We start from the raw sequence: 20,206 nt of genomic DNA on the forward strand, positions 1-20,206 counted from the left end.
GTACTAACAGTAGCCGGAGTCAGATCTGAGGCGTGGATGCGCTCCAGAAACTCCTACTTGAGCGTATGCCTATGGGTGTCGAGCCATCCGCAGTTGCTCCAGCTCCAGTTCCGGGATGTGTTTGAGGTCTCTATTGCATCGTATGCTATTGCGCTGCATGCGGTGTGTTCTGGGGTTTTCTAAAATATTTAATAATTGGACGGTTGTCCATATACTTTAAGTTTCATTACCAAATGTACCAATTTATCCAATTTGTTGTATTCGGCGATGCGATAAAATTTGGCGCGTACGCGATGGGTACCATAATTAGATTTCTGGAAAAGTGCAGCTGAGCATACTACAGGAAAGGAACAAAATGAAATGCGCTGAAAGCCGATCCAGCAAAGCCATAACATCATCTCTTTAGGGAACATTATTGCTATCCTAAATAAAGAATTACCTCTTCAAGGATCGAAAGTTATGCAACATGTTTTGCTTGCGGACACAACTTGGTTTTATTGCACCAGCATTCGGGGTACGAGCACGATCGATGCGCGAGAATTACAATTAGCATCAGCAGCCGATAGCCTACAGTCCGAGATACGAGATCGGGTGCAATCAGTATTTTAAACTGTAAACTGCAATAAACCGTGAAATACCAACGAAATAAGAATTTCCATATAGTTGAGAGAATCAAGGAGGAAGTAAATACTGATAACACATGATCATACTGTAAAATAGGTTATTTGTTATTTATACTTATAGTTACCGAAATTATAGTTAGATCCAATTAATAGAACGGTCAGAACCTCAAATCAGATTTTCCGCTTTTGTATGGGATTTTTACATTAATGACATCCCATGCAATCTTGCCGCATGCGGCGAAGCGGTAATATCAAAATCATTTAATATAGCCGTATCACCACATGCGATTTTATTTTTATTCCGGTGAGTTAACAGACGACTTTCGGGTTTAATTTTTCTCGTGGAAAGCTGTTTTTAGCTAACTCCTATAAATTCACGCCAATCTGTTTATCTTGCAAAAAGAAATGTTCATTTCTATGTTTAGGTTGTAAATATAAAATTAATAAAAAATAAAAACCATAATTAAAAACATATTTCTTGTAACTATACATCAACTCAATACAACAAAATAGATATTAGATAGTTAATAAAACAAAATTATTTGACTCTTCTCGATGCTTTACAGCGAACATCAAATATTGGCCATGCAAAATGACTCAAAATGACCCATGACTCTATTTGAAACGACATTCCAGCTGCTGTTATCCAGTTGCTGGATTCTAATCGCAAACGTTTCGCTGAATAAGCTGCATACGATGATGCAGAGCCTATTGCCGATACAATCGACAGCACCGCCGCCGATTTGTTCCTTGAACTCATCATCTCCATCATCACAACAAAACCCGTCCCGGCATGAAATGTGACTCGCTGGTGAATCATATCTCAAGGCATCTTGCAATCGCAGCATTTGAAGGTTCCACCATGCGTTCCAAAACGCGCAAAACACCACCAAGGGACCAAGGTGAACTTCTGCCGGCACAAAAGGAGCTACGATCTGAACTGGCCAAAACATCGACAGCTCGATCGTCCAGCTGACAATATTTTTGTTTTTTGTTCAGCTCGAAAGCCGTGAAACATAACGGACATGCTCATGGGACGCCACCACTGCCAATTATGCAGCGTAATGAGCATCGCGCCAATGCTGCCGCTGATGGCTGTTTTTGGGCCTCAGCTTGCTGCGCAACGCCTTATAAACCTATCGCACCGTCCCAGATTGGCTATTTTCGAAGCCTAGCTCGGACAACCTCCATATGGTGCATATCGCGCAGTATCATGAGAATTGAAGGATGCATCCGATCCGGGCAGGGATGCAGTTTAGGGCAAGATGCGTGTCGTTTGAAAGATCTACAATTTTCATCGCAATACAAACATGGGTCAGGCAGACTAAACAGCGCTCTACTACCGGAGGAGCGAGAACTCTCGTGTTTACCCTTGCGAGCAAACGAGCACATGGTGGTGCTGCTCAGTGAACGGTGGCGAATTTAATACAGACCTGAATTAATAAATCATTCATTTTCAGCAGATGCTACAAGCGTTTCCTACACAGTTCCTAGGTAAGGTTGGTAGAAGGAACTAGTCTTAGCATTAAATTTATTCATTAAACGTGCACTTGTAAATGGCGGTTTGATGTTGCTGTTGCTCCAAAGCAAGCGTTTCCCTGGCTAGCTTAGGCGTGCAGCTTATTAGACCATCTGGTTGCAATCGAACCAGATCGCATATGGTCACAAATGTCCCGCAGGTGGCACGGTACGAAACTCTTTTTGATCGGTTCGGTTCGGTTTGCCGGATTATCGCCCCAGCACGGCAAGGGTGGCGGCATGGGCAGTACCTGTGCACACCGTGTGCATTGTTTCGCCAAGAGGAAGAAACCAACCTGCGACCGGAACGGAAACTTATCCAAGTGTCGAATTTATGGCACGAACGTTGTGTCGGTTGGGGTGGTGCAATAGAACTCGGAGCATGAAGAAAACGCTCCAGCACACACTCCTCGCCATCGCCCAATTGCCCATTACGATCAATAATTCAATCAGGTACGCCGGCACACACGTACGTTTGTTCACCTCCTCGCTGCGTAGGGGGGTTGCGCATCTAACCCCACCCCTACCCCCGGTTGCATTGTAGCGTAAAACGGAAGGCAGGGTAATAACGGTCAGTCAACTATACGACTGTGCGGCCGAGAATCTCCCCCAAATATCCAAAAAGCACACACACACACACATACACGTTCGGAGCACCCATCCATTCGTATCCGCAACTTGGAGGTAGAGGGTGGGAGGGGGGATGACTTCAAAAACCGGCAAAACAGCCACCAGTAACTCTGCGCATGAATGCACCGGCAACCTTTAAGAACCTGCAACATCGCACTCCCTTCTTCAACCGTTTCAACCGCTACCATGCTTGGCCGACCTCCTCAGCCCTGGACGAAGAAAAGGGACAGCGAAGAAGAAAGTCTTGGTGTACTCCAGGAGCGAGAGTGAAACAGAAAGCGAGATGTACGAAGAGATGAAGAAAGTGCAACCGAAACTCACCCGTAATGGGGAGAAGATTGAACCGAGGGACGAAAAAACACATGTGCGCTTGCTCTCTTCCGGGCGTAATTCTTCCCCAAAAATTAAAAAAAAAAGAAACCCCCCTTCGTTGAAGTATTTCTGCAGCAGCTGCAAACTGCATCTCGGATAGGTTGGTGACTTATCCGGAAGATTATAGCGAACTCGAAGTTGCTGGATGTGTCTCCCCAACAACGACCACACAATGGTGCACGCTTGGAGCAGGAATAACCTCACGATAGGCAGGGTAGAGGTGCAGGCTCGACTTCAAACGTTTATTTCCGAATAGTAACTACCAACTTCACTTCCCGAATGCATCAGGTGAAGTTTCTAGTTGCAATGTTTGCCCTAAACGTTCCACAGGGCCCTCAACAAAGCAGGCTTTTCTTCCATCCGGATATACAGCATCCTGCGTCTAGTGAGGGGGGGGCGGGGGTGCATTGACCTTCCCGGGTTTTAGACAATGAGAGGTTATTGAAAACATCTGTGCATCACCACCAATGTCGCCATCGCAGGGTGGGGAGACAAGGCAAGCGCGACAAACGTCGCCGAACGTCAAAAATCAAAACATTCGAAGAAAGAAGAAAGAAAGCACTCACACACACACACACACACATGCGCACAGAAAATGCATTCGTGTGTGCGATTCCGGACGAAAGAATGTCGCCAAAAATCTGCCATCTCCTGTTAGGTCATGTGAGTCAAACGGCGACATTTATTCTAAGGGGGGAACAGAGGATTCCTTCCTTCCTTGAGCTGCTGCCCTAATTTACCCTTTCATTTATTAAAAAAAAAAAAAAAAGTCTCTCAAAAACGGTCCTTTGCCCCCCTCTTTGGGTATTACAAATTTGGTACCGCGATCATGGTAAGCCGGTTTAGCCTCTGCACGGTTGACCGTTTTTGGAGAAAAACGAAACACACCGACCAAGCAGGACAGACAATTCGAGTTTGGGTGCGCTTTTGCCTCTCTCTTTCTCATTCTCCCTTTCTCTCTCTCTCTCTGCAGCGAAATGAATTCGCCTTTCGATACTTCCATCTCCCTTGTTCACCACGCACTGTACCCGCACGGAGCGCACTGACCATGGTCGCCATGTTTAGTTCTGCCTGCTACGAAGAAATCCCGCAGCCCCGGCATCAAGGCTGGAACGGCACGTACGCACATACACACACACGCACGCGCGCTTGTGCACCACTCACCAACACACACACACACAGCCACACAGGCACACCCGCGTCAAGTGCAGTGCAAAAACCCGCCACAGGGTGTAGCCCGGCGCAGCGAACGCGCCTCTGTTTGTATGTGTGTGTGCTGTGCCGCGCTCGCCCTTGTGCACGCGTCGCGCGCCTGTAGTGGTGCTGCCGGTCGCCGCTATGTATTGACAGGCCCGGCACGCGTCACCTACCATTTGCAGTTGTGCTTTCGTGCGATACAGTTCAGCCTGCTTTGTACCAGCCAGTCGGTGCGGCTCTCTCCTGCCTTTAAACGCAAAACGCGATATCACTCGTCTGTCCCCGGTGTGTTTGCTCTCTAACCAAAAGAAAAGCCCCCGCCCCCCCCCCAATCTTCCAGTGTTGTGCGTGTTTGTTTGTGTGGCATTGTGTGTAGCCGTGTTTGCTTTCGCCGGCTTTTGCCTTTGTGTTTGCCCCCCAAAAAAAAACGGTCAGCGACGACTCATCAGTCAACTTTCAACCCAACCGCGGTCGGTCATCGCCCAGCAAAGGAAGGTGTGTACAACCCGGGGAGGGTCCTTGTCCCCCCAATCCGTTTCGTGGGCGGGGTGGGGGTTTTAATTGGTCTTTTTTTGGGGGGGGGGGAGGGGGATGGTGCCGCCTTGGAAGCGCCGAAGCCGGGAGGATACCGTATCCAAAGTGTCCCTTAAAAATCGCCCAGCCCAAAGTGTCATGCCCCTGTTTCTGTTTGCCGTGCTGGACGGCGTCCTCCATCTTTTTTTTTATAACGGAAAAAAGCAACAAAAGAGCGAAAACTCATGTTCTCCTTTTTTATAATAGCCTCTTTGTGTGTGAGTCATACAATGAAAAAAAAAAACTGGATGAGGATTTTTGAAACCATTTTTTTTTCTTCTACTAAATGTACGCTTATTTGGACAAAGCCTTTTTCTATCTTCCAACTAACATCATCCCTGGTTGTTGTGCTGGTTGTGTGGAAAAGACAACGGGGGAAAAAAAGGGAAAATTCAAACCATTGCACAAATTTTCCAATTCGCGAAAAAAGTTGCCAAAAAAAAACGGCCGGCTGCTCTCTTCGCCGACCGCGGCCATCTTTATTGTGTTTGTGTCTCGGACTGTTCTGTGTGTGTGTGTGCGCGTTTTTGTGTTATCCCTTTCGGCTCTTTTCTTCCTTTTTGTGCTTGCATGTGCATGTGTCCTGTGTGTGTCCCGATCGCTGGTGGAAAACATGTATAAATTTTCTGCCCGTTTGTTTCTTGCCCGATGAAATAACAACTTTTTTTTCATTCTTTACATTCACACACACACACACACACATTGGTCGGTTGGTGTGTCCAACCGGCATTTTCCAAAGCCGGCAGTTTTTTTCTGCTGAACAGGTCCGGCAGCCGGCTTTTTCCTAACGCTCCCCCCCCCCTTACTACCTCCCATCCCTCCCATATTCTCCAGCTGCCCATCTTTGCGCTTCCGTCCCGGGGGTTATTCATCGAAATTTGCGCGCGTGCGTGTCCCTTCCATTGTGTGTGTGTGGGTGTGTGTGTGTGCATGGGGATATTTGCTCTGCCCAGCGCGCAGCTCAGTGGCGACATCTGGAAGAGTTTGCCGTTTGGGTGGAATTTCCAAAACCTTTCCACAAATATATGACGTTTTTGACGACGCACGGTCACACACACACACACACACACACACACACACACACACACACAAGAGAGAGAGAGAGCTCTTACAAACGCCGCTGGCAACGGCCGCATTCCCATTTGTGTTCTTTCGTCCAACTTTCTATTTTACTTGCGTTTCTATGTTCTCTCTCTCTCTCTCTCTCTGTCTCTCTCTCTCTCTCTCTCTCTCTCTCTCTCTCTCTCTCTCTCTCTCTCTCTCTCTCTCTCTCTCTCTCTCTCTCTCTCGTTTTGTTACTCATCATTTCTTGCGTGGGTGTGTGTGTGGCTTTGTGTGGAGCTTTAGAGAAAAGCAGTCAGCCAATTGGCAATTGGCTTTGTGGGGGGGGGGGGGGGGGCGAGGGGAAGGGCGAAATAAAATTGTCACGCAATTTGCCAATCTTCCTCTCTGCCGGGCGTGCTGGCAAGTGTTTCTGCCTCCTTCTCACCCTCTCATTGTCTCTAGTGAAGATGATGAGCACGCACGCGGGAGTACAATGGGAGAGGTGGTGGTGGGGAGGGGGGGGGGGGGGAGTAGGTCTCACAAGACAAGAAATTGATTTAATGTCGACGAATGTCGGCTGCTGCTGCTGTTGCTTCTTTGTGGCATATGCCGTTCCAACTGTCTGTGTGTGTGTGTGTGTGTGCTGTATGCGTCCGGAAATGGGTGTCTGGAAGCGGTTCTTTGTCCGTCGTCGCTTTGCCGTTTGTGTGCCAGAAGCAGGCAGGCAGGCAGGCAGCAGCAGCGAAAACCGCCCGTGTGTGTATGCACACATATGCACATTTGCTTGCAACACATGCTCTCTCCCCCCCGCGCATCCATGACTCATGCACTCAGTGTGCCCCATAACGAAGGGAGGGAAGAAACGCGAAAGAGAAAGAAAAGGGAGAGCGAGCGAGCGAGCGAGTGAAGCACAAACGAGGATGAGTCACGAAAGAAGGGGGAGAACGCGTCTGCCGTTTCTCTTCTGAATAATGAAAAACAAGAAGAAATATTGAAATAACCATTAAAATGCGACCACAAACTGTTCTTGTGTACGGGTTAAACCAATTACTCACTCACAAGCCTTATTAAGGTTTTATTCCGCCACAAGGGCTAAAAGGAACGAAGAAAACATGTGCAATTAATAATAATAATTATTAAAAGAAGCAATGTTTTATTTATGCTAAAACATGCCGGGTTAAAAATGGTACATGCTTCTTCGTAACCTGCTCCCCCCCCCCAGGACCTGCTCAGACTGTTCTTAAGCCGGTTGTTAAGCGCAAGCGCAGTCCCAAAAAAAAACACAAAATTCCTCTTCCTTCCTGTCGCTTACTTTCTCCCTCTTCATCCCAGTCATACACACACACACTGGTAAAAGGGCACACACCGTTTTATGGCACCCAACGGACAGAAGTTTCGTTTCATTTGCTTTACCCACGAGTCCCACATTGTGTGAACTTTCACTTTTTATTATTATTATTATTAATACTTTAACTTACAAGCACACACGCGCGCACGATGAGGAGATCGACACACACAACACACACTCCTGGGTGTGCACGCGTGCGTTTAGGTGTGTCTGTGTGCGAAAGAGAGAGAGAGAGGATGAGGAGGGCTCAACCGAAAACCTAATTAGTGGCAGCGCCAGGCGGCTACACTGGACTTATTTTTCTTCCACCAAAACGGACAACCATGGAAGGTGGGGGTGAGTGGGTGGGTGGTGCCCAAGCACAAATGTTCGCTCGTCGAGCACGTTGCATTCAGCTAGCTTTTATTGCCCAGCTGCTTGCACTGCACTGCCATATCCAACTGTGAATAATTGCTAAAAAACAAAATGCGTGTTATATATTTTATTCCCAAAACAAATTAAGGTTAATTAGTGTATTTGTACAATGCATGTAAATGCAATACTGGGTAAACCCAATCGCATTGCCGATCATGAGCCTGACGGGGCTGATTAATTTCACGGTACCCGAGAAAGCTGTGTGTAATTGACGTTTAACGACGGAAGTTACGGAAGCGCCCTACACACAGGTCTCTGTTTTTGAAGTGGTGGCGAGTGGAGTGTGTGTGTGTGTGTTACCTTCAACTTCAAAATGTGTGCCTCAGTATAGATGGTTTAAATCGGCGAGAAGACACGGGAACCCTTTCCCCGTTTTTATTCTCCCCATAGGAGGTTCGTCGTCTGCTGCTGCTGCTACTGCTGCTTTGAGCTGGTGTTTTAAGAGGTGACAGGGACACTAATTTGATAAAGGCCCCTGTGATATCGTTATACAATTATTTAAATTTGTAAAACTGTGGCAAATTGACAGAGAAAAAAATAAGAAGCAATCGACGTTTTGGGGCGTGGTGCGCTGCGGTTGGAAAGTGTGATGAGTCACCGAAATTCGAAGCTGCAGCCCCAGCCCCGCTCTCGTGCACACACACACACACACACGCCCATATCGGGGGCCACACAAAAAATCAACAAACAATAAACCACCTACCGCCTTCTTTTCCCCCACCGTCAGCCCGATATCTGGGGGGGGGGGTATTTTATTTTTATTTTTTTGGGTTCGTGGCCTGATTAATTTGTGGTTAGTGTTTGCGAGTGGAGCGCGTATGCATGCGCTGGCACATCAACATGCAAACACACACACACTCACACATACACACATACAGGCAAATGTTTTAAGGGCGTTTCCTCAATGCCCTCGCCCCCTTCCACTGGAAGAATGAATAACGAAACAAAAAGTAGGGAAACCATCCAGTAAACAAACCTGCTCGTTCTTCCCATATGCGAATGTGTGTGTGTGTGTGTGTGTGGCTCAGAGAGAGGGTTGGCAGAGGGTGACATTCCTCGCGAGCCACACCATCAGCACACACACACACACGCATAAACTGTGGATCGTTGAGAAGGGAGGAGAGAGGGGTGTTAATCTGCCCTGAGTGATTTCCGTTATGTTCGCCGATGGGGGGGGGGGGGGGGCTGTTTGTTTGTAGAAGTTTTGCTGCACATTTCGATTCGCTGGTTAAAATTTTTTCTTCTTTTTTTGGGGAGTGTGATAACAAACCGCCCCCCCCCCCCCCCCCCCCGACCTTCCCTCTGCTGCACCCTGTTCATGTGCCTTTTTTTTTTTAACAAGAAATGCCCTTCTTTTGCGAGAGTGAGTCGGGGATGATAGGTACTTCTAGTGAGTGGGCCACTCCCTTCATCACACACACACACACACACACACACATCCGGTGCACTGTTGGGTACCTGAGACTTCCGTACTCAATGCTCCGCTGCTGCGCGAGTGCTTCGTGTAGTGTTTTTGTTGCGATCGCGCATTGAAGTTTTCCGTTTCGGGTGCGCAAACGACGAACCCTTAAAAAATTAAAAAAAAAAAAAACAATAAAAAAATAAAATTACAGAAAACTACAGTTCTCAACGTCAATATCGGTGTGTGTGTGTGTATGTGGTGTTGAAATGTAAGAATAAAAAAAGAACGCTTCTGTTTAACGTTTTTTTGCCCTCTTCAAATCAAAATTTGATTTATTACCTTTGCACACACTCTTTACCCAATAAAAAGGGAGTGGTTCATCAAGCAGGGGTGGTTTACTCATTGCAAACGTTTTTTTTTTGTTTGCAGCGATTGTAAGCCCCATTATTGCATTACAGAAAAAGAACGAAGAAAAAAAAAAACAAACAAACATCAAAACAAATCGAACGCAGCGGAAGTTACCCCCCGGCCTTCTCGCTCCTCTCCCCTAGCCGGACACAAGGGAGTTCGGTGATAAGACCGAGCAGGCGCAACAAATGCACTTTTGCCTGTGTTGCTGTGTTGTGGGGCGGTTTTGTTTAATTTCTTATCGCTTTTTGCCGAGATATCTCTTTCGCTTTCGGTGCTAGCGGTGGGGTGCTAGCTTATTCCAGAACAGTACACCACATACGTGCACATGCACACACCATCAGTAACCAAAAAAAAAGCGCATTCCTTTGGAGAAAGTATCGCCCAAGCGGTCATTGGAGCTTGTTCATAAAATAAAAAACATAAATTTAAAATTATATTATATTGTGATAGCCTTACACTTTTTTCCTTCTTTAGCTTTTTGGAGCAGCCAGCGCGCGCCACACATACACTCACAGAGAAATCATTAAATATTCGCAATGTTCGGGTCGGTTGCAATTAAAAAACGAGCTCCCCGCACCATTAAAATCGACTTGATATTGCCCCTCCAAATCGAAAACTACTTTTTCGGTATTTTGTTTCCTTCTGCTTCTTGCGATCATCCCATGCAGCGCAGCAACATACACACACACACACGCACATACTTACAAAAACCCACTCATTGACCGGCCGTAAAATGCAGTAAAAGAGCATAGGAAGAAGGCATTTTATTCTTACCTACTACCACCACTAAGTACTACTATTGCGCACACACACACACACACTCAAAACTAGAAACTTATCGAGCTGTACACACTTCATGAATTTTAACACAAAACTATAACAAGTGGAGGGGAAAAGAAAAGGAATTGGCCACGAACGCCGGAGCCGCCGAAGTGTGAAAGAGAAGAAGAGTATATATGTGTGAATCGACGGGTACTTCTTCTTCTTCTTCTTCTTCATCGTTTTTCCGCTTCCGTTTGCAAGCCGGGATGGAAGGGAAAATCTGATACGAAGAAAATCCAAAATTATAGACGATAGTTTTGCTTTTTTTTTTGCACGTTCGTCGCTTGATTTCTTCCTTTGCCTCTCGCTCGAGCCGCCCGGCGCATAGAGAATACGGCCGAATTCATTGACCCCATGGGGCGAGTTCTAGTTGTTAGTTTTATTTTCCTTTTTTTTTTGGCAGGTGTTTGTGCATGTGTGTGTGTGTGTGTGCAAGGGAGAGAGATCCAAGAGTGTGTAGAAAAAACTGCTTTAAACGAGATTCGCAATGTTTGCGTGCGTTTGCTTGCCTCTTCCCACAAATCGATGACACACACACACACACACACACACACACACACACACACACACACACACACACACACACACACACACACACACACACACACACACACACACACACACACACACACACACACACACACACACACACACACACACACACACACACGCACGCACACACGCACGCACACACGCACACACACACACACACACACACACACACACACACACACACACACACACACACACACACACACACACACACACACACACACACACACACACACACACACACACACACACACACACGCACGCACACACGCACACACACACACACACACACACACACACACACACACACACACACACACACACACACACACACACACACACACACACACACACACACACGAACACACACACACACACGAACACACACACACACACACACACTCTCTCACACACACACACACACACACACACACACTCACACACACACACACACACACACACACAACACCTCTCAGCAAAAGGATCTTTATCCCAAGCGTCCACGTGGTTCACGGGACACATGAGCCACACCCGCACCACGTGGAGCACGCAGCGCCAATAATTACAACAATGTATTATTAATAAGGAGCACTCCCCCACAACACGGGGGTCGAATCGTTGCTGGACGGCACAAATAATTTCAACCGTTTGGCGCTTTAAGCAGCACAGGGGTAGTAGTGGTGGTGATGGTGTTCCGGTTGAGAAGCTGTGTGCAGCGCCGGCTCGCTCAACCGACCATCGAAAAGCGCGCCCCGTTTGCCCGAGCGAGGAAGAACGCCGCCACCAACCACACACCAGCTTTCGTTTTGGGGTCGCCCTTTTGCCAAGCGCTTTTCTTTTAATTGCTCACAAGGTTTGCTTGGTTCCTTTTTTTGTTTTTTTATACCTCTATGATTGATTCTTTTTTACCTTTTTTTTGCAGCAGACACCACATCAGCACCTCTCCTAATAGTAATAGCACGCAATGTCTTTGGCCCCTGGTTTGTTCAACGAGCCGCCGCCCCACGCGTCAAAATGAGCCTCTAAAATTGAGCCAGGCCAAGAGAAAAATAACCCACACACTGCCTTGTTGAGTCGGAAGGGGGGGTAGATGAGCGGAATGTGTTCGAAAGCGCGTACCAAGTGCTGCAGGGTTCGCGTATGCTGTGTGTTGGTGCTGTACCGGTCCATCAAGGGAGGAATGATTTCGACCTCTTGATCTTTTTTTTTCCCCAAATGGATTGTACAAAACAAGCATAGCATTAGACATACACACACACACACACATGCTACAAGCAGCTCCACCACACAGGGCTCTCCAGGAAGGCTGGAGGCGCCCGAAAGCACCTCGAAAAGAGAAATGCAAAATAGCAACGCGAGCGCGCGCCGCGCGCTTGATTATAACGTGGAAGCAATCCGACACGTGAGGGGGCTAAGGTAGAGGAGGCGTGAGCGAAGGGGGAGAGGTGGTTTTCTTTCTCTTGCGGCAGATAAGTAGTAGCAAACCAGCCGGGCGTGCACGCTCTCTGCGGCTCGACCATCCAGTGTGCGGGGTCTTCAACCCTTCCTCCTCCTGCAGGCACCGTGTTCCGGTTCGATTGCTGCCCCCCTCCTCTTCCTGCTTTCGGTCTGTGCACCCGCCACCACCGAAACACCAGACCCTGAAGAAGAATATTATTATTCGAACCCGGTGGAAGAGTTTTTTTTTGGGGGGTTCGTCACTTATAGCGCACACGGAAGGGAACGTTCCGATCTATTATTGCTCGCCTGCGCACACCGAGCAAATCAAGAAGTCGAACCGCGGGCGGATGATGATGCCTCATCATAAATTCCTTTTGATTTTTTCTTCACTTCTTCTTCTTCTTTTCCGCCTCTTTTAGCGCGTGTGTTTATTGCTATTATTTTGCCAATGTTTTATTACACCATCATGCTGTAAACGGTGTGTGTGTGTGTGTGCTTTTTGCACGGTCTCTAGATGAAGCTTTTTTTTTGCCAGGCCTCTGACAGGTTTGCCGACACACACTCCGAATCGAACGCGAAATCAAATTAAGAGAAAAAGAAAACGCGCAATCATTGCATCGCAGCAGCAGCAGCAAATCTCGCCTCGAATCATCTCGCAGCTGGCGGTGTTGCGGAATGTTGCCATGATAATATCGTGTACTGCTGCTGCTGCTGCTGCCTTCCCTTGCCTCTCTCCTGCCTGTAATTTAAGCGTGTTTGGGCGTAAATGGTGCTTTTTTTTGCCTTCGTCTATTTTATTTGCCCGTTAACGCCATAGCTGGAAGAGCCACAGGGCTGGGAGTAGACTATCTGGGTCTGGGTTTGTGATGGGGGTTTGGATTAAGCAATCGCATACGGCCACTTGTTGAGTGTGGTACACACACACGTGGGAATAAGTGGTTCCATCTCTGACGTCTACTTTATTTTTATTTTTATTTTTTTCATTTTTAGGGAGTAAGATGATGGATCTCGCTCGGAATCATTAATTGCGCCCGATGTGCGTTACTTTTCCGGGATGTTCTTTTTTCCTTCTTTTTTTTTGCATACACTCAGTGAGGAAAGATTTTAGCATTTCCACAGTGCATACTCGATGGTAGCACATCAAGAGCGTATGTTAGTGTTGCTTTGGATTCATACTTTTCTCGCCGTCTGTTCTTCAAGACCGCGAAAATCACGCGGCACACGGTTTCGTAGCGAGTTTCGAGTGCTGCCGCGGGTTCGTCGCCTGCGTGTGCCAGTTCGTCCCGATATGGTCAGCGCAGCGCTCAAAATGTGTGTGTGTGTTAACCTCGGCAAAACGAAAGCGCTGTGTGTTCAAACCAGAGGAAAGACACCTCTCCTCCTCCCTCGATGGAACGGTTGGGAACGGGGACTACCAACTGTACTTTAATGTATCGCAAAACGAGCGCGCGCGCGCGCGCCGGATCCGTTAATGTGCGGGCCCATACAGTCGCCCAATTGACGCGAAAACGCGAAGAGAAAGAATGGCGTCAAAGAAGGGAGGGGGGGGGAGCGGGGGGGGGAGCGGGGGGGGGGGGAGAAACAAAAAGAAGAAAGAGGAGGCCAAGGAAATCATGGCGCTCCGTGGTTCGCGCGCCCGTGTCGACACCGCCAACCGGGTCGGCAGATGACCATATAAGGCATAAATCAAAAGGAAACGGTGTGTCGCGTCCACTGGCTGCTCGCTCTCTCATTCTCACTCGCCGCTCGCTTTCGATCCGATCCTTTTTTGTCGACCGTTGGCCGAGATTTACCACATTTGGGCAGGAAAGGCAAGCAAGGCTTGGTGGCTTGCCTGGTGGATGGATGGTGGCGGCGGCGGCGGGGTTTTGTACGAATGCACAAACGTATGTGTAATATGTACAGCAATCGTGGCCACATCGTCGTCGTCGTCACCCCATTGCCATATTTGTGCGCATCAGGTTCAGGTTGGTTTGCTTGGGGTCGTCGCGTCGTTGCTACGCGCGCGCGTGTTCCCCCAAGAGACGGGTGTGTGTGTGTGTTTGCCTTTTTATCGATCTCTCGCAGCACTTTGCGGCTCGGCAGAGGGTAGGTGGTTTTATGTAGGGTCTGTCCCTGCTGCAGGGCCTTCTCGCGAGGGGCCACCGGACGATGAGAAGAGGAGGTGTCTTTTAGACCTTGACCAACATATACTCCCCGAGCACAACCACCGAGTTGGATGATCCATTCGAACAATTCGAGCAACGAGAGAGGGAGGAGGCGGCTGGCTGGTGGTGGTTCTGAAAGTGTTTTGTGGGTAATGAGGGACACAGTTCGGAATTGATTATTATGCCGAGACCGTACAAAACCATAATTTATCTTCTCAGGGTTCGTCGTCTGCTTCGGACGGTTGAGATTTTGAACGTCCCAAGCCATCTTGTCAGCCGAATTTAGGGTTTGTCGCTTTTGTCCGAGTCACACTTGTCACTGTATTGGGGTACAAAATGTCATTAAAAAATTACGGAGGCAATTGCAATTAAAAAAAAGATCTTTTATATAAAAAATCAAACAAATACTAATTTGCATTTTATTGTCTTCTTTTTATCTTTTTTTTTCTAGCCCGCTAACGTAAACGTTTGTTTTAAACCCTCCAAAACACACACTAAAAGCAACAATGGAAGCCGCCGGCCAGGAAAGCACCCCCGCTTCGTACCCGCGCGTCAAGCCCGACTTCAAGTCGGAGCTCGAGTCGTTCCGCACGGAGACGCTCGCCAAGGCGGACACGCAGGAGAAGAACTGTCTGCCGACCGCCGCCGACGTCCAGAGCGAGAAGGCCCAGCGCAGCGTGATCGAGGGCATTGAGGGTTTCGATGCGTCCCGTCTGAAGCACGCCGAGACGAAGGAGAAGAACCCACTGCCGGACGTGGAGGGTAGGTGTTTAAAACCCCCACATTTGAGCCCCTTTAAGCGCCCCCCCAAAGAGAGCCTTTCCAGTCGTCCGGCACACCACGCGCATCCTTAAAATGCCTGTCACCTTTATATTATCCATTGCGCGCCGCCACAGTGCTTTGCTTCTTCTTTTTTTTGTGGTGTGTCCCCCGCATTGTGGTGTGCTTTTGCCGCGACGCAATTAAAACAAACTGCACTGGTGCAAACACACCAACACGGCGCAGCGGAGAGACACGTTCGTCGCCCACAGACCGCCACCGCCGCCATGTGCTGTCGCGGTCGTTGGTGAATCAATCAAGCGCGAGCCCCACGACTCAAAGATATGCCTATCGCCGTTGCCGGTTGGGGATGGGGGCAGGAGGAGGCACATTGCGTCCTCGTCGTCTCCCGCTAAATGGTTTCGGCTTGCCCCCCTACAACACAATGCACAACACGACCCACCCCAGTACGGAGACGCTTGATTGGAAACGGGAATAAAGAAGCGGAGCGGCAACCACTGTTTTTTTTTTTTGTTTCTTCTGTTTCAATGCGTTGCATTCCCCGCTCCTCGTGGCGGGCACGCGTGGCAATCGAGCATGATTCGATTTTCCGCATACCTCACGCGCGCCCATGATTTTTATCGTTTGCTTAGGGAAGGAGGAATGTTCTTTATGCTCACTGCCTGTCTGGTGCATCGATTTGTATTTACATAGAAGCAGGCAGCCAGGGGGGGGGGGGGGGGGGGGGGGGCGCATCTTTTGCATCTTTTCTCGATCGGCGTACACCGTTGCCGTTTATGTTTGTTTTGCTCTGGTGCCGCCGTTGTTTTGATGCATTGTTTATTTTGCTAAAAAGTGCGTTCCTAATGGAGCTTCCTCTTTGCGGCGCTTGTCGGCAGTTTGCAGTTGTGTTGAGTTCAATGTGGAGTAGGGGTGGGAGCTCGGAATCGGACGGACCCGGTGGGTGGGACCCGATTCCGATTCCGTGTTCGGAATTGATGCCGGAACCGATTCCGATTCTGGAGTAGATTTCGGAGCGGATTCCGGAGTTGATTCTGGAGCCGATTTCGGAGTTGATTCTGGAGCCGATTTCGGAGTTGATACTGGAGCCGATTTCGGAGTTGATTCTGGAGCCGATTTCGGAGTTGACTCTGGAGCCGATTCCGAATCTGAAATCGATTCCGGAATCAGAATCTGCCCCGGAGTCAAAATCGGCTCCGTTATCGGTGACAGAATCTGAATTGACGCCAGAGTTGCAATTAGATGCGGAATGGGAATCAGTTATTTAATTTATATAAGAAATTGCAAAAGCGAAATCAGTCCGGCGATCTCCATGAAAATAGATTGCTTACAAGTAAATTTTGATTCTTTTCGGCTAGCGATACTAAGCATCATAGGACTCAAACTAATGTTGGGTTAATCCTGATTCAGATTTATGAATCTGAATGAATCTTTGGAATGATTCAATGAATCTGAATCTTGGTTGGAAAGATTCATGAATCTCAAATATTCACGAATCTCGAAAAAAACTTGAATCTCGAAAGATTCATGAATCTCAAAAGATTCTTATATTGTATCTCGAAAGATTAACGTATCTCTAGTGATTCATCAATCCCTAAAAAATCATGAAGCTGGAGCTTTTTATTATTCTTCTTCTTGGCGTAACAATCTACGTGGTCATGTCAGCCTATATAGACTTTAGAGCCTTCTTGGTAAGTACCACGCAGCCGGACAGTTTGTTTTGCTACGGGGAGACGGTCCATGCGAGGCTTGAACCCACAACGGACATGTTTTAGGTGGAATAGGGAAAATACAATACTTTGGAAATCATACATCTCTAAGATTAATGAAACCCCTGGAGATGAATTTTATGAATTTTAATGGACATATGAAGCTTATAGATTCAAGAATCCTAACAGATTTCTTCTTCTTCTTCTTTGGCTCAACAACCGATGTCGGTCAAGGCCTGCTTGTTCCCACTTGTGGGCTTGGCTTTCAGTGACTAATTGATTTCCCCTCATAGCAGGATAGTCAGTCCTACGTATGACGGCGCGGTCTATTTGGTGATTGAACCCATGACGGGCATGTTGTTAAGTCGTACGAGCTGACGACTGTACTACGAGACCGGCTCCTAACAGATTTATGATCTTTAAAAATTCATGAATGTATGAAGATTCGTGAATCTTTAGAGATTCATTAATCTTTGAAGATTCGTAAATCTTTAGAGATTTATGAATGTTTGAAGATTCGTGAATCTTCCCAACACTAACCCAAACGCCTAGTCCTATGGAGATGCCGAAACCGGCTCCGTTTGGAAGCCAACTCTGATTTCGGAGCCGATTCCGGAAACTGACCTGCTATCCGAACAGACCTGCTATCCGGAATCGACTCCAGACAACTTCGGAGCTGGCCCGAATCGATTCCGACGAAATCTTCATTTTTCCCATCACTAATGTTAAGGTTAAGTGTTAATAAACCGGGATACCTCAGGGTTTATGAGGGGGTGATCACTATCATGGTTTTGGTTGCAATTGATTGATGTTAATCGAATGTTGTGTGGTGTGACACGAGACAGTGGGAAAGGGTTTTTTTAATCTGTAAATCAGATCATTTTATTATGAGGAAGCCACGATGCTTGTCGAAACAGTCATATAAAAAGCGAAGGATATCTTTTTGTGTTTTTTTTTAGCAAATAATACTTAAAAAACCTCATATTATGATTATTTTAACCCACTTCCTATTGTGCTGGAGTTAATTGTTTGCCTTTTTTCCTCTTTTGTTTTTTGCAGCCATCCAGGCCGAGAAGGGCGTGCAGCAGTTCATTGCTGGCATCGAGTCGTTCGATACCAAGAGCCTGAAGCACGCTGACACGGTCGAGAAGAATCTGCTGCCGACGGCCGAAACCATCGAGGCGGAGAAGCGCGCCTAAGCCACCACTCGCGTATATGTATATAGTGTGTCGTGCTCGCAGCGTCCAGGCCCGTGTGTGTGGTGGTGCTGATGGGCCCAGCGAGTGTATACAGGCAGGTGGGCACAGCTGCATGACGAGATGAGACTTCAAAAAAAAGGAGGCTGTGTGTGGAGCACGAGAACGAGAAAAACGAGACCGACACTCGTCTGCCAGACAGGAGGAATGCGGCTATGCGCAAAAGGATATGTGCGTCAGAACCACAGGAGAGAAAAAAATACCATGACAACACACACACACACACAAACGCTGTGCCACATCGCCCATCGTACTACCAACACCAAAGGCATTTGTGTTACATCGATCTCGTGCAGCGCCTCGTGTGTGCATTTTTCGCGCGTGCGATGTGGGGCGCGAGCTCTCTCCTGCTTCCCCCCCGACACCATGTCTCATCCCCGTCGCGGTGCTGTTGTCTTGCTTCCCAGTATCCTCTTGTCCGTCGCTCATGATTTCTTCGTCCATTCGTCTACTACTTCCGGCGCGAGGGGACGGCCGCGCGACGACCATCATCTACCAGACCTAACAACGCACGGCGAGAGGACATCAGTATTCGGATTGCGCGCGCGCGCGCTTCCTCAACACGTGACGGGCGTCGGCGAGGGAGCTGCTCTCTCAACCCGCGACGACACGAACACGGTTGTGCAAACTTCACGACATCCTAGAGCCTTAGAGCTACAAAAATCAGCAAAAAAAAACGTTCCTTGAAAAGATGATGATCGACGCAGAAATGATGCGATACCACACCCCGCACCCCGCGGCTCTCTACAGCTCTATTCGCTACGAACGCGATTACCTCACGAATCTTCTACCCCAGCGGGGCAGGGGGTTTTTTTTTATTGGATAGAAACTACAGGAGGGGTGTGGTGTTGCAAAAAGAAAAGAAAACCAACACACACACACACACACACACACGAGCGAATTCTAAAGAACCCTTAGCGCGAACCCCAACACCTGTTTGTAAGGTAGGGGGGAACAGATGAAGTCGCGTTGTGTGTCTCCTCCTAGCATTTATACATTAATTATTATCGAGAACAAGCAAAATCGATGGCAAAAGCATTTATACTGAAACGGAAAACGAACCAACACGTTATGTAAACACCAAATAAGGCGAATGCAGATTAGAAGTGCTGCAAAAGTAAAAAAAAAAAGGCGTGTTATAAAACAATAGCGAATGTAATAGGGGCGGCGGCCGTCCGCCAAGGAGGAGTGTAGGAATGGTCTTCTGTTTTTTTTTTTTATCACCCAAAAACATTTCTTCCATCGTTTACTTTCCCATTACCCAAGATTACGATTGTCGGACGAGGATGTTTGTGAGCACGACCACTAAATATATTTTTTTTATATTTAATAATTACTATTATAACAGAGAGCAGGAAAGGAGGAAGAAAAGAGAGGGGTATCAGGAAGATGCGAGCGGCGCCGATGCAAAAGCAAAGGCGGCAGCGGCCCCCCAGGGGACAGGAAAGGAATATGAAATGAGAGCTAAATATATATTACACGACGTTTCAACGGACGAAGCAAAAATCCTCAAACGCATTTTTTATATACATTGAACAAAACAAAACAAAAAAAAAAAGACGGAACAAAAACAAGACTGTGTTTGCTACGCGCTGTCAAAAAACGGAAGATACATATAGGAATGTGGGGGGGGGGGGGGGGGGGCCGGTCGGGAGAAGGTGGGTGGAGTAGAAGTAATCCCACAACTGAAATTTGCGTCCTTTGCGGTCCGAGAGAGGGAGAGAGGGAGTGCTAGCGTGTTTTGCAGCTCACGGAGGAAGAAGGGAAGTTTTTTGTCCGTGTCCGTGCGTGTGTTGAAAATTTTCAGTTGTTTGTTTTGGTTTTGTGTTTTTGGTTTTGAATTTTGACAAACCTCTCCAATCCACTACTCGCGATCGTAGTAGTTCTCTCTTCCCCCCGCTGTGCGTGACACGTATGGTTTGGGTATGATAAAAAGCGTATGTTTTGGATCGCCCTCACGCTCCCACA

General features: G+C 47.7%; 1 protein-coding gene across 1 annotated transcript; it reads left to right on the top strand.

The window, feature by feature from the left end:
* The first annotated feature begins 4,464 nt into the window (after window positions 1–4,464).
* Window positions 4,465–19,744, top strand: LOC1272027 (thymosin beta). Its single transcript, XM_310894.5, has 3 exons — window positions 4,465–4,835; window positions 14,945–15,255; window positions 18,042–19,744. The coding sequence occupies exons 2-3, from the start codon at window positions 15,000–15,002 to the stop codon at window positions 18,179–18,181; spliced, it is 396 nt and encodes a 131-aa protein (XP_310894.3). The 5' UTR covers window positions 4,465–4,835; window positions 14,945–14,999; the 3' UTR covers window positions 18,182–19,744.
* Window positions 19,745–20,206: the final 462 nt, after the last annotated feature.

Source organism: Anopheles gambiae, chromosome X (assembly GCF_943734735.2).
Source record: "Anopheles gambiae chromosome X, idAnoGambNW_F1_1, whole genome shotgun sequence".
NCBI classification, from domain to species: domain Eukaryota; kingdom Metazoa; phylum Arthropoda; class Insecta; order Diptera; family Culicidae; genus Anopheles; species Anopheles gambiae.